Raw genomic sequence first — 14,592 nt, forward strand, 5'->3', positions numbered from 1 at the left:
AGGCACATTCCCTGCCCAAGACTCTTTCCCACTGGCTCAAAGACTCTCCACCTTTCCTCCAGGTTCTCCTCACCCCACGCTCCCATAATCCCTGCTCCCACTTTTTGCTCGACCCAAACCCATCTCCTGGCTCCAAGAAGCTGGAACTCCCTTCTTTCCCAAGTCGTAAACTCTTTCTGAGTGGAGAATTTAACCAGTGCTCCTTTTGTACTTTGATTTAGCTCATTGCTCCCTTTTGTCCTTCATTCGGTCAGTGCTCACTGAATACTTTCTACGAATGACACATCCCGGAGAAAATCTTACTGTGTAGGAAGCAGCAAAACTTTACTGATATTTAAATTGCATTCTTAGAGGGCCCATCTTCATTCATTCATTCATTCAATCGCATTTATTGAGCGCTTACTGTGTGCTTGGGAAGTCCAAATCAGCAACATATAGAGATGGTAACTACCCAACAACGGGCTCACAGTCTAGAAGGGGGAGAGCCTTGTAACTTTTAATCAGTTATATTGGCACATTGTATTGTGTAGAGAAGCAGCGTGGCTCAGAGGAAAGAGCCCGGCCTTGGGAGTCAGAGGTCATGGGTTCTAATCCCGACTCCGCCGCTTATCGGCTGTGTGACTTTGGACAAGTCACTTCACTTCTCTGGGCCTCAGTTCCCTCATCTGTCAAATGGGGATGAAGACCGTGAGCCCGAGGTGGAACAACCTGATCACCTTGTATCCCCCCCAGAGCTTAGAACAGTGCTTTGCACATAGTAAGCACTTAGCAAATACCATCATTATTAAAGACTTTCGAAGTTTATCTGGATCATTGTTCCTTAGACAGCAACACCACCAATCTGCGACAAGTGCATACGTTAAAATAATGATAATAATAATAATAATAATAATAGCATTTATTAAACACTTACTATGTGCAAAGCACCGTTCTAAGCACTGGGCCACTTTCATGTCCGTTTCATCACCCTCCTTTAATGAAAGAGAGATTTAAATTCCGAATTTAACCCCAACTCGATTTAAAGGGGAGCGAAACCACCCCTGTTGGATTGCAGTTTGTATTTTAGCTGAGCTGGGTCCTTTTCAGCGACAGCATCTTTTTTATTTTGACGGTAGGACTTTCTCCACTGGGAAACGAAGGAGCTTGGCTCATGACGGTTGTCGGTGACTTAGAGAGATAGGCCTACGTGTCTCAGGTGTCCCAAGTACTCCACTGACACCAATGGTAGAAAGACCATGAGACCCTTAGATTTTCAGTGCTTGACACGTAGTAAGCGCTTAACAACATAATAATTGGCAAGAAAAGAAAAGAATTGATGGATTCCCTCCCAGAATGCCATAAAAATCTTTCTTTCAAAACCAAGAAAGTCCTGAATTTATTTGTTTTTTTTTTCTGATGGTCACCCAGATTGAGCCCCCTCCTTTCTCTCCCCCTCCTCCCCCTCCCCATCCTCCCCCTTCCCATTCCCCTCCCCACAGCACCTGTATATATATGTATATATAGATATAATAATAATGAAGGCATTTATTAAGCGCTTACTATGTGCAAAGCACTGTTCTAAGCGCTGGGGAGGTTACATGGTGAACAGGTCGTCCCACGGGGGGCTCACAATCTTAATCTCCATTTTTCAGATGAGGTAACTGAGGCCCAGAGAAGTTAAGTGACTTGTCCAAAGTCACGCAGCTGACAACTGGCGGAGCCGGGATTTGAACGCATGACCTCTGACTCCAAAGCCCGGGCTCTTTCCAATGAGTCACGCTGCTTCCCCATATATACATACATATATGTATATATGTTTGTACATATTTATTACTCCATTAACTCCGCCAACTGTCAGCTGTGTGACTTTGGGCAAGTCACTTAACTTCTTTGTGCCTCAGTTACCTCATCTGTAAAATGGGGATGAAGACTGTGAGCCCCCCGTGAGACAACCTGATCACCTTGTATCCTCCCCAGTGCTTAGAACAGTGCTTTTCACATAGTAAGTGCTTAATAAATGCCATTATTATTATTATTATTATTTACTTTACTTGTACATATTTATTCTATTTATTTTATTTTGTTAATATGTTTTGTTGTCTGTCTCCCCCTTCTAGACTGTGAGCCCACTGTTGGGTAGGGACCATCTCTATATGTTGCTGACTTGGACTTCCCAAGCGCTTAGTACAGTGCTAACTGTACTACAGCACACAGTAAGCGCTCAATAAATACGATTGAATGAATGAATTCATTTTTAAATTGTCCTAAGCAGATTTGCAGAGGGTTCCTTTCCCAAAGCCAGAGTGCCTAATGGCAGGCTGGGCGGGCCGGTAGAAAATCGTCCCGGGGCAAGCAGGCAGCAGCTGGGCCGGTTCAAAGACGGTTCGTTCATTTTAGTCTTTCAATCGTATTTATTGAGCGCTTACTGTGTGCAGAGCACTGCACTCAGTGCTTGGAAAGTACAATACAGCAATAAAGAGAGACAATCCCTGCCCACAACAGGCTCACAGTTTTGAGGACTCTTTCCCGAGAGCTTACTATAGTGCCTGTGCACAGTAAGCGCTCAACAGATACCACTGATTGACGGACTGACCAGTCCCACAGAGGCCATTAGCCCAGCAGGAAAAGAAGAAGCCAGGGATGGCAGTCCACTAAACAGTTCCCTGGGGGAGTGGGGTGCGTGTGTGAAAAAGGGGAATCTCCAGTTCACCCCTTCCCATGCACAAATAGCCTGCATTGGCAGACAACTTCGTCTCCCTGGGGCTATTTTAGGGTGTTTCTGTAGAGCACAAGGAACAGAGTAATAGTAATAATAATAATAATGATAGCATTTATTAAGCACTTACTATGTGCAAAGCACTGTTCTAAGCACTGGGGAGGTTACAAGGTGATCAGGTTGTCCCATGAGGGGCTCACAGTCATCATTCCCATTTTACAGATGTGGGAACTGAGGCCCAGAGAAGTGAAGTGACTTGCCCAAAGTCGCACAGCTGACAATTGGTGGAGTCGGGATTTGAACCCATGACCTCTGGCTCTAAAGCCCGGGCTCTTTTCCACTGAGCCACGCTATTTCTATGGGGAAGACTACCCACAGAATCACCAACTCTCTTCCCTCTCCCATCCCTCCGTCTCCAGACTCGCTTCGAGGGCCTATTTTTCCTAAAAGACTCTTCTAGTGAAATGATTTCCTTGGTGGAGTTAATGCCAGACATGCAGTCAATCAGTGCTACTTACTGAGCATTTAATTGTGTGAGGAGCACTGTACTAAGCACTTGGCAGATCAATAATAATGATGATACTGATGGCATTTGCGAAGTGTTTAAGTGTTTTTATTTGTTATTTGTTTTATTTGTTTGTTAATGCTTACTTGTTAAGTGTTTATTATGGTTCTGAGTGCTGGCGTAGATATAAGCTAATCAGGTCAGACACTGCCCCTGACCTACATGGGGCTCACCGCCCTAATCCCCATTTTACAGATGAGGTAACTGAGACCCAGAGAAGTTAAGTGATTTCCCCAGGGTCACACAGCAGCCAAGTGGCAGTGCCAGTATTAGAACCCAGGTCCTTCGGCTTCTCAGGCCCGTGCTCTATCCGCTGAGCCACGCTGCTTCTCGCAATACAATAGGGTTTCTAGACAGGAGCCCTGCCCTCATAGAGTTTACACTTTGAAGAATTTACGATCTAGTTTGCAATCTAGCAGTCAAGCATGGCTTCGATGGATAGGACATTATGATTGAAGTTCAGAGCGCATATGGAATCTGTCTCTCTTCCTCTTCCTCTCAGTACCTCTGGAAATTTGGGAATGACCAGTTGGATAATAATAATAATAATAATAATAATAATAATAATAATAATAATGGCATTTATTAAGCACTTACTATGTGCAAAGCACAGTTCTAAGCGCTGGGGAGGTTACAAAGGTGATCAGGTTGTCCCATGTGGGGCTCACAGTCTTCATCCCCATTTTACAGATGAGGGAACTGAGGCCCAGAGAAGTGAAGTGACTTGCCCAAAGTCACACAGCTGACAATTGGCAGAGCCGGGATTTGAACCCATGACCTCTGACTCCAAAGTCCGGGCTCTTTCCACTGAGGGATTTGAGTTCCTGCAATTGCAGTCAGTGCTGCTCAATAAATAAATCACTGTTTTCCGTGTCCTCCTGGTTGTAGGGTGGGGATGGCCTGTAGTACAAGACTGCAAGAGGCCTCTCATTATTCATCCATTTACTCATATTTATTGAGCATATTTACTGAGCGCTTACTGTGTGTAAAATACCGTATTAAGCCCTCTTTTCCCCTGCTCCCTTTCCCTTACTCTTTGAAACGTTTGATGTTCACCTCCACCCTCATCCCCCACAGCACTTATTTATTTAATAATATTGATGCCGATTAATAGTAATATTGATAATACTGATAATTAATATTGATATTGATTAACAATTAATTTATTATTCAATAACATCCGTAATTAATAATATTAATAAATAATAATGTATATGTTTATATGACTGTCTGTCTTCCCATCTATAATAATAATCATAGTGCTGGATAATAATAATAGTGATGGTACGTATTCAGCGCTTACTATGTGCCAGGCACCGTTCTGGACTGTAAACTCCTTGAAGTCAGGAAATGTATTTCCCGAGTCTGTTGTAGTGCAGTCTCCCCAACGCTGAGCACAGTGCTCTGCGCACAGGAAGCGCTCAGTAAGTGCCATTGGTGGATTGATTGCCTGACTGCTGAGGGGCAGCTGAGCTGCAACAGGGACTCAAGAACACAGTAAAACACGCGGGCCTTTCCTCGTGGCATTTGTAAAGCACTAAGGGAGAGGAGACTGAAGAACACGGAGTCCCCGTAAATATTCCACATTAATTCAGGAAATGTGTTAAAAAGAGTATGGCCGATGAGTTTGGAGCCCTTCTCTTTAACCCTCACCCTAATCCTAAACTTAACCTTCACTGTAACCCTAATCCTAACCCAACGGATTAACCTAATGATGGATTTAAAAGGGAGGAATCGGGCAGATTTCGGCTGGGCCTTCTTGCTCTAGCATCTTGATCAGCAGGACCAGGGTCTCTCTGGTCTTTCTCCGCATCCAGACCTTCCTTAATAATAATAATATTAATAATAATAGCATTTGTTAAGCGCTTACTTAGTGTTCTAAGTGCTGGGGTAGATACAAGGTCATCAGGTCGTCCCACAGTCTTAATCCCCATTTTCCAGATAAATAAATGAGGCACGGAGAAGTTAAGTGGCTCCCCCAGGGTCACACAGCCGACAAGTGGCGGAGTGGGATTAGAACCCATGTCCTCTGACTCCTAAACCCGGGCTCTTTCCACTAAGCCACGCTGCTGGGAACCAGATCCTGAATGCTTTTACAGTGCCCTAGTCATCTGGTTCTGCCTCTTTCCAGTTGGTTTCCATTCTCACAGCTTAATTTTCTCCGTACGATTCATCATCATTAAACCTGCTCATCGTCATGCTCTGCTTCCCCGGAGAAATCCATCTATATTTCCTCTCTTCTAAGCAGCCTGGACCCCCTTAACACCTCCTGTTTCAGGGCTTAGCTGCTAGTCTTCTGGCCTAAGAGATGCCACATGCCAATTCATTCATTCAATCGTATTTATTGAGCGCTTACTGTGTACAGAGCGCTGTACTAAGCGCTTGGGAAGTAAGAGTTGGCAACATATAGAGACGGTCCCTACCCAACAACGGGCTCACAGCCAATGATCCTGTTAAAGTTGGTGTATTTTCTCTTGGCCGCTGTAGACTGTGGCTCAGTGGAAAGAGCCCGGGGCTTTGGAGTCAGAAGCAATGGGTTCAAATCCTGCCTCCGCCAATTGTCAGCTGTGTGACTTTGGGCAAGTCACTTCACTTTTCTGTGCCTCAGTTACCTCATCTGGAAAATGGGGATTAAGACTGTGAGTCCCCAGTGGGGACAACCTGATCACCTTGTAACCTCCCCAGTGCTTAGAAGCGCTTAATAAATGCCATTAAGGACTTTCTGTCTGGCTCATTCATTCAATCATATTTATTGAGCGCTTACTGTGTGCAGAGCATTGTACTAAGCGCTTGGGAAGTAAAGTTGGCAACATATAGAGATGGTCCCTACCCAACAATGGGCTCACAGCCAATGATCCTGTTAAAGTTGGTGTATTTTCTCTTGACCGCTTTGGACTGTGGCCAAGTGGAAAGAGCCCAGGCTTTGGAGTCAGAGGTCATGGGTTCAAATCCCAGCTCTGCCAATTGTTAGCTGTGTGACTTTAGGCAAGTCACTTTACTTTTCTGTGCCTCAGTTCCCTCATCTGGAAAATGGGGATTAAGACTGTGAGCCCCCAATGGGACAACCTGATCACCTTGTAACCTCCCCAGAGCTTAAAACAGTGCTTTGAACATAGTAAGTGCTTAATAAATGCCATTAAGGACTTTCCGTCTGGCTCAGTGCCCCAACCAATGGCAGGTGAGCTTAAAATATTGTTTCTGTTACCTGTCCACAGTTCTCTGGTATATACATTTATTCTACTGTAGATTCAAGTCTCCCCTCTCTGGGTCACACCTGGAGAGTTTCCAGTCCTCGACAAGTCGCAACTACGGGAGGGAGAGTCAAGCAGAGGCCCACCCAGTCCATTCCCAGTTTGGCCAGTGGCTAGCGAGTGGAAGGCCATCTGCGATGAGTCAAAACTCACCCGTGCTGGGCAGCAGCGACCTGGGAGAAGTTCGAGGGCAGAGACTCGTTGACTGCGCGGAAAGAGGCGATGGTAAACCACGTCCGGATTTTTACCAAGAAAAACTCTGTAGATATGCTACCAGAACAATCGCAGATGGAAGGCGAAGCAGCGTGGCTCAATGGAAAGAGCCCGGGCTTTGGAGTCAGAGGTCATGGATTCAAATCCCCGCTCCGCCATTTGTCAGCTGTGTGACTTTGGGCGAGTCACTTCACTTCTCTGGGCCTCAGTTCCCTCATCTGGAAAATGGGGATTAAGACTATGAGCCCCCAGTGGGACAACCTGATCACCTTGTAACCTCCCCAGCGCTTAGAACAGTGCTTTGCACATAGTAGGCGCTTAATAAATGTCATCATTATTATTATTATAAGTGGGACATTCTGGGAGAGATGTGTCTATGACGTCGCTATGTCGGACACGACTCGACAGCATGCAATAAGAAGTCATTATTCGAGTCATTATTTTGGCTCTCAATATTTTAATGTCTGACAACCCATTAGAGCGTAACCTTCCCGTGGGCAGGGAACGTGTCACTTCTTTGCTTTGTCCTTCCCAAGTGCACTGCACTTAATGGGTGCTCAATAAATCAATCGTATTTATTGAGCGCTTACTATGTGCAGAGCACTGTAAATACTACTAAATAAATAAATACTGTACTGTATAAATACTGTAAATAAATACTACTATTACTACTACTATGCTATGGCTATTTTGTAAATTCCTGGGAATTCTACCCTTTTCCCAGGTATTTACTGGGATCCTTCCCCGTCAATTGGCTTCACAATTGAAGTTGCATGCTTCATCTGGAGCAATATTGGGAGGTAGAAGTTGGCTGAGGGCTCTCCTAGAAGAGGATTTGCCAGGAACGTGTTAATATTACGAAATGAGACACTTTTGTGATTGCCTCAGTCCAACGCGGCTGAGCATGTGAGAATTCCCTGCAACTAAAATGACAGTCAGTCCGGGATACCCTGGAACGAACGTTGATGATTTGAAAGAACTTCAGGCATATGAAGCAGAAATCCCATCTCCCCCTTTAATAATAATAATAATGATGGCATTTATTAAGCGCTTACTATGTGCAAAGCACTGTTCTAAGCGCTGGGGAGGTTACAAGGTGATCAGGTTGTCCCACGGGGGGCTCACAGTCTTCATCCCCATTTTACAGATGAGGTAACTGAGGCCCAGAGAAGTGAAGTAACTTGCCCAAAGTCACCCAGCTGACAATTGGCGGGGCCGGGATTCAAACCCCTGACCTCTGACTCCAAAGCCCGGGCTCTTTCCCACTGAGCCACGCTGCTTCTCTTAGACACCGTCTTTTTCCCTCCGTGAACATCTGCCTGTAGAGGAATTTTCTCCTGCGGTGGGAAGAAAGTGGGCAACGGAGGAAGTTTACATTTTCTCTGGACTTTTCTTTCTTAACAGGCGGGACTGGGATGTAAAAGGGGCAGTTTCCAATCCAGAGCAAACAGGTGAGGGCTGAGTCGGGTCGGCTCTGCAACAGATTTTAAGGCAACGGGAGCCGCCTGCTTCCTCCAAGGAGAAGGATTTTTATCTGGATGGGGTCAGCACGGAGCGGAGCAGGGAGAAAGGCTGCTCTGTGCAAACCCAGGGTGACTCTCGAACAAAGGAGCAGTCACCAGTGGCGCCCCACAAAAACAATTCTCAATTACAAAATGAAACCCTGGATCGGACTGCTATTTATTTCCTGGAAAGATAAGTATTTATTGCACCTAGGTATTCAATGTCTTTTTTCCAAGAAGAAGTCATCTGATTTGGGGATTGGTTTTTAACTGACGGGCGTGTATGTGTGCCGGCAAACAACCACCCATTGCGTGCCCGTGAAAATAACATTTTCAGTACAAGTTGTCTCCTCCTCAATATGTGAAGAGGGTAGAGGATGGTGAATTCGTAACTGGCCATCTTGCGCTGTTTTCTTCAGGAGGCTGTTCTCTCCGTGGTTGTTACTGTCAGACCCCGTCAGGTCTGTCTGACAGAACCTCACTGGATCGAAGGGGCAGAGGAGATACCGGTTTCAGTTCCTTTGCCTGGTGTTTGCTGATTCTCTCTTCCACTTGGGATCATTCGGAGCTCATGAATACAGTGTTCAGTGCTTAATACATGCTTGCCTTTGGTTTGGAACTCCCTCCCTCTCCGTTCATTCATTCAATCGTATTTATTGAGCGCTTACTGTGTGCAGAGCACTGTACTAAGCGCTTGGGAAGTACAAGTTGGCAACATACAGAGACAGTCCCTACCCATCAATGGGCTGCCGCTCTCCCCCATTTCAAAACCCTCCTAAAATCACATCTCATATATATGTATATATGTTTGTACATATTTATTACTCTATTTATTTTACTTGTACATATCTATTCTATTTTATTTTGTTAATATGTTTGGTTTGGTTCTCTGTCTCCCCCTTCTAGACTGTGAGCCCACTGTTGGGTAGGGACTGTCTCTATGTTGCCAACTTGTACTTCCCAAGCGCTTAGTACAGTGCTGTGCACACAGTAAGTGCTCAATAAATACGATTGATTGATCTCATCCAAAGCCTTCCCTAAGCCCTCATTTCCCCGACCCACCCTCCTCTTTGCCTATAATAATAAGAATCATTATGGTATTTGTTAAGCGCTTACTATGTGCCAAGTACCGTTCTAAGTGCTGGGGTAGATACAAGGTAATCAGGTTGTCCCATGTGGTTTCACAGTCTTAATCCCCATTTTACAGATGAGGGAACTGAGGCGCAGAGAAGTGAAGTGGCTTGCCCAAGGTCACACAGCAGACAAGTGGCGGAGCCAGGATTAGAACCCACGTCCTCTGATTGCCAAGCCCGGGCTCTTTCCACTAAGCCTCACTACTTCTCTAGGCACTCGGATAATGATAATCAAAAACATAATAATAATAACTGTGTTTGTTAAGCACTTATTGTGTGCCAAGCACTGTTCAAAGCACTGCGTTAGGTACAAGTTAATCAGGTTGGATACAACCCCTGTCCCACATGAGGGTCATAGTCTAAGTACAGGAATTGAATCCCCATTTTACAGATCTGTACCTCTTAGGCTTGGGAGTCAGAGGTCGTGGCTTCTAATCCCGCCTCCGCCACTTGTCTGCTGTGTGACCGTGGGCAAGTCACTTCACTGTGCCTCAGTTACCTCACCTGTAAAATGGGGATTAAGCACGTGGGACAACATGATTACCCTGTATCTACCCCAGCACACAGAACAGTTCTTGGCACATAGTAAGCGCTTAACAAACGCTGTTATTCCAGCGCTTAGAACTGTGCTTTGTACATAGTAAGCGCTTAACAAATGCCATCATTATGATATTCACCCGAGCCCCACGGCACTTACATTCATATCCTTTCACTCCGTCATTTCCCCTTATCTATAATTTATTTTAAAGTCTTTCTCCCTCTAGATTGTAAGCTCCTCGTGGGCAGAGGTTCTTATCTCCCTATTCTATTGTATTATTCATCCAATCGTATTTATTGAGCGCTTACTGTGTGCAGAGCACTGTACTAAGCGCTTGGAAAGTACAATTCGGCAACAGATAGGAACAGTTCCCTACCCAACAACTGGCTCACAATCTAGAAGGGGGAGACAGACAGCACTTCTGGTATCAATCAATCAATCAATCGTATTTATTGAGTGCTTACTGTGTGCAGAGCACTGTACTAAGCGCTTGGGTAGTACAAGTTGGCAACATATAGAGACAGTCCCTACCCAACAGTGGTCTCACAGTCTGGTATCTGTTTAGTATCTGTCTAGTGTCTGTTAAGCACTTACTATGCATTAAGACCTGTTCTAAGCACCGGGGTAGATAGGAGCGAATCAGTCTAAATCGGAGGGGGGAGGATTTAGATCTCCATTTTACGGGTGAGGAGACTGAGGCATAGAGAAGTGAAGTATTCTACTTTCTCAGTCACTCGGTACAGTGAAGAACTCAACAAATACCACTGATTGACTATCGAATGATCTCTTTTCAGTCCTTGGTGACCCACGCTCCTTGGGCTTTGGCAGTCTTTTAGATTTGACCTTTTTAGGTTAGTTTTATCTAGGAAAAACATGACCAAATTTATACCCCCACAGAGAGACCCACTCCGTTCCCCTTCCCCTCGTTTTCTGGCAAAAGATTTAAAGTTCCTAAGTTACCAAGGACGAGTTTCTGTTTGATACTACTAATAATACTTACGGTACGTGTTAAGTAGCCTCTCAGGGTCACACCTGGAGAGTTTCCAATACTCTACCAGCCTCGACTACGGGAGGGAGAGTCAAGCAGAGGCCTAACCATTCCATTCCCAGCTTGGCCAGTAGTTAGGAAGTGGAAGGCAATCCGCTACAAGTCAAGACTCCCGGGAGAGAATTGAAAGCAGAGACTCAGGATTACGGCGCCGAAAGCGGCAATGGAAAACCACTTCTGTATTTTTAGCAAGAAAACTCTCTGGATCCAGAACGACTGCAGATGGAGGTGGGGCGTTCTGGGAGAGATGTGACCATGATGTCACCATGGGTCGGAGACGACTCAACAGCATTAGATGTGAAGGGAAGGTTTTTGAGAAGTAGGGAGACGCGGGCCAAATGATATTCCGAGATATGATAAGAGCGCAGATTGGTGAGTGGCAGGGAGACCAGCAAGGAGACTGATACGATAGTCTAGCCACAATGTTTCTGAAGGAGTGGATCTGAGAGATGTCACGTACGAAGAATCGGCAGGAACTGCCCGTCGACTGAATGGGAAAGTTGAAAAACCGCGAGGAGTTGAGGATGACTCTGGGGTTGCGGGCTTCTGGGAAGGGAGGAGGGTGGACGGAATTGGGAAAATCAGTGGGAAGATTGGGTTTAAGAGGGAAGGTCAGTACTTCTACTTCCAACGTACGGGGTTTGAGCTGTCAGGGGGACAACCAAGCGGAGGTGTCCTGGAAGCGAGAGGAAACGCGGGCCTGCAGGGAAGATGAGAGATCAGGGCTAGCGAGGCAGGTTTGGGAGATGGTAGCTGTAACCGTGTGAGCGGATGAGCTCCCCGAGAGGGTGAGTGGAGAGTGAGAATAGGAGGGGACTCTAGAGTCACGCAGAAGACGAGCAGATGAACCACATCGAGGAGTAGCCGGAGAGGACGGAGAGCCAGGCTGGTACAAAACCAAGGCCTGGTGGTGTGTGAGGGAAGAGGGAGAAGTCCGGTATCCAAGGCAACCGGAAGGTCGGCGAGGATCAGGACAGAGTTCAGCTCTTTGAATTGGGCTGTAAGGAGATAATTGGTGAGCTTTGAAGCAGCCTTGGTGGAATGAAGGGGTCAAAAGCCAGACCGGATTGGGTCAGGAAGAAAGAAGAGAGGAGACAGAGGCGACAGGTGTAGAATAGAGACGAGGGATTGTTTCCAGATGGTCAGATCTAAGGGGGTGTGAGGGGTTTAGAGATGTCGGCAGTACTGGGGTGGGAGAGGAGTGGGTGGCTGGCGGGGGGGGGGGGTCAGTCCGATCATAAACAAGGAGGCTCCAGGTTTTTTTTGGTATTAAATGCTTACTACATGCTATGCACTGTTCTGAGCCCTGGTTCATACAAAATTGGACACAGTTCATGTCCCACAGGGGGCTCACGGTCATAATCCCCATTTTACAGATGAGAGAACCGAGGCACTGAAAAGTGAAGTGGTGGAGCCAGGACTAGAACCCAGGTCCCTCCGATTCCCAGGCCTGTACTCTGTCCTGCTCCCCCAGGGATGAGTTCCCAGGGGATCAGAGGAGGAGAAGGGAAAGCAATGTGGGAAAACCATCAAAATCGGAAAGAAACGCAGAAGGGGGAACAGGCAGGCAGCAGATATCAGTGACCAGTCACGCGGAGGGTGGTAGAGAAGGAAGATTTGGTTGGGGGTTGGCGGGAATAGGTGGTGTGAAAGTAACAGCGAAGGGTGGGAAGTAGACTGACTTCTCCCCCCTTCCCTGGGAGCCGGGGAAAGGGAGAAGATTCATTCATTCATTCAATCGTATTTACTGAGCGCTTACTGTGTGCAGAGCACTGTACTAAGCGCTTGGGAAGTACAAGTTGGCAACATATAGAGACGGTCCCTACCCAACAACAGGCTCACCTGTCCCATGTGGGGTTCAAAGTCTCAATCCCCATTTTGCCAATGAGGAAACTGAGGCAGAGAGAAGGAAAGTGACTTGCCCAAGGTCACACAGCAGACATGTGGCGGAGCCGGGATTAGAAGTCATGACCTTCCGGAGAAGCAGCAAGGCTCAGTGGAAAGAGCCCGGGCTTTGGAGTCAGAGGTCATGGGTTCAAATCTCGGCTCCGCCAACTGTCGGCTGTGTGACTTTGGGCAAGTCACTTCACTTCTCTGGGCCTCAGTTACCTCATCTGTAAAATGGGGATTAAGACTGTGAGCCCCCCCTGGGACAACCTGAACACCTTGGAACCTCCCCAGCACTTAGAACAGTGCTTTGCACATAGTAAGCACTCAATAAATGCCATCATTATCATTATTATTATTACAAGGAGTTTACAGTCTAGCGATATCTCCAATACCTTTCCTTTGTTATGCTTTTTTTTTAAAAAAAATGGTATTAGCCGAGCACTTACTAGGTGCCAGGCACTGGACTAAGAGCTGGGGCTCATTCCTAATCCCCATTTTACAGATGAAATAACTGAGGTGCAGAGAAGTCCATTCTTTCATTCGTTCAATCGTATTTATCGAGTGCGTACTCTGTGCAGAGCACTGTACTAAGCGCTTGGGAAGTACAAATCGACAACATATAGGGACGGTCCCTACCGAACAATGGGCTTTAAGTGACTTGAACAAGATTCCCGCAGCGGAAAAATGGTGGAGCCAGGCTCTATCCAGTAGGCCATCCTGGTTCCCTCTCAATATCTGCTGAAGGCCCTTTAACGTGTCTGCTAGTAGACTTTCCATGGAAACAGATCCCACAGATTCCCCACCCGCTCTGGGAAGAGCTACGTCCGTGGGTTTGTTTCTGAACCCGCAGGTTCAGATGGGAGGTGCTTCTTCCCAGTGATGAGGAATTTGGTGAATACCGATTTTTTGGTTTGCCCCGTCCGCTATCTTCAAGATTTTCTACATTTCAATTGTGCCTCCTCATTACTTTTATTTTTTGATGGCATTTATTAAGTGCTTACTATGTGCAAAGCACTGTTCTAAGCGCTGGGGGAGGTTACAAGGTGATCAGGTTGTCCCATGGGGGGCTCACAGTCTTAATCCCCATTTTAGAGATGAAGTAACTGAGGCACAGAGACTTGCCCAATGTCATACAGCTGACAATTGGTTTCCTACCATCTATCACCATTCCAACTTTAGCCACACATACTTCCAGACTCTACATTCACACCCTATTTCAAATGTCTGTCTTCCCCTCTAGACCGTAAGCTTCTTGTGAGCAGGGACTGTGTTTACCAACAATATTGTACCGTAAACTCCCAAGGGTTTAACGCTCGGAAAGTGCTCAGTGAAGACCACTGATTGATCAATAACCTGCTAAAAGCTTTCTCGGTATCAGAGACGGTTAGGCACACAAGAGTTTTGACATTCACTGGAAATCGGCCACCCTTCCATGAAAATCCTCGCCCATCGTTAAGTAGCACTGAAAGCGCGGTGGCCGAAAATGCATGGGTTTATTTACAAGCCACGCCGTTCCGAGAATCCGATTCTCCGCTCTTGATTCGGGGGAGCCAGCGAATCCTACGGGCAGCACTGGAGGCCGGAGGAGGCTGCCAACTGGAGGCTTGATGAAGAGACGCTTCCATCACTTGCTGAGAAAGTGCCACCCATCATCTAGGTTGAAAAAAGAAAGAGACAGGAAGTGTGACCGACGCAAGCAAGTGGAGAAAGGTAGCTCTCCTTTCTCCTTTTTCAACTGCTTCTGCTTTCCCCACTAC

At 46.4% G+C, this 14,592-nt stretch overlaps 1 protein-coding gene and 1 non-coding gene across 2 annotated transcripts in view; one reads left to right on the top strand and one right to left on the bottom strand.

The window, feature by feature from the left end:
* Nucleotides 1–10,911: 10,911 nt before the first annotated feature.
* On the top strand, nt 10,912–11,049 carry LOC119935915. The gene has a single exon (XR_005453512.1). It is a non-coding gene; the product is annotated as a small nucleolar RNA SNORA7 (small nucleolar RNA).
* A 3,190-nt stretch (nt 11,050–14,239) lies between these two features.
* The window catches only part of PPA2 (inorganic pyrophosphatase 2), an 88,219-nt gene continuing 87,866 nt past the window's right edge, over nt 14,240–14,592 (bottom strand). Inside the window, exon 13 of the mRNA XM_038754936.1 lies at nt 14,240–14,488. Within this exon, the coding sequence (XP_038610864.1) occupies nt 14,460–14,488 (29 nt within the window). The 3' untranslated portion in view covers nt 14,240–14,459. The remainder of the gene's footprint in view (nt 14,489–14,592) is intronic.

This window comes from Tachyglossus aculeatus, chromosome 12 (assembly GCF_015852505.1).
Source record: "Tachyglossus aculeatus isolate mTacAcu1 chromosome 12, mTacAcu1.pri, whole genome shotgun sequence".
Taxonomy (NCBI): domain Eukaryota; kingdom Metazoa; phylum Chordata; class Mammalia; order Monotremata; family Tachyglossidae; genus Tachyglossus; species Tachyglossus aculeatus.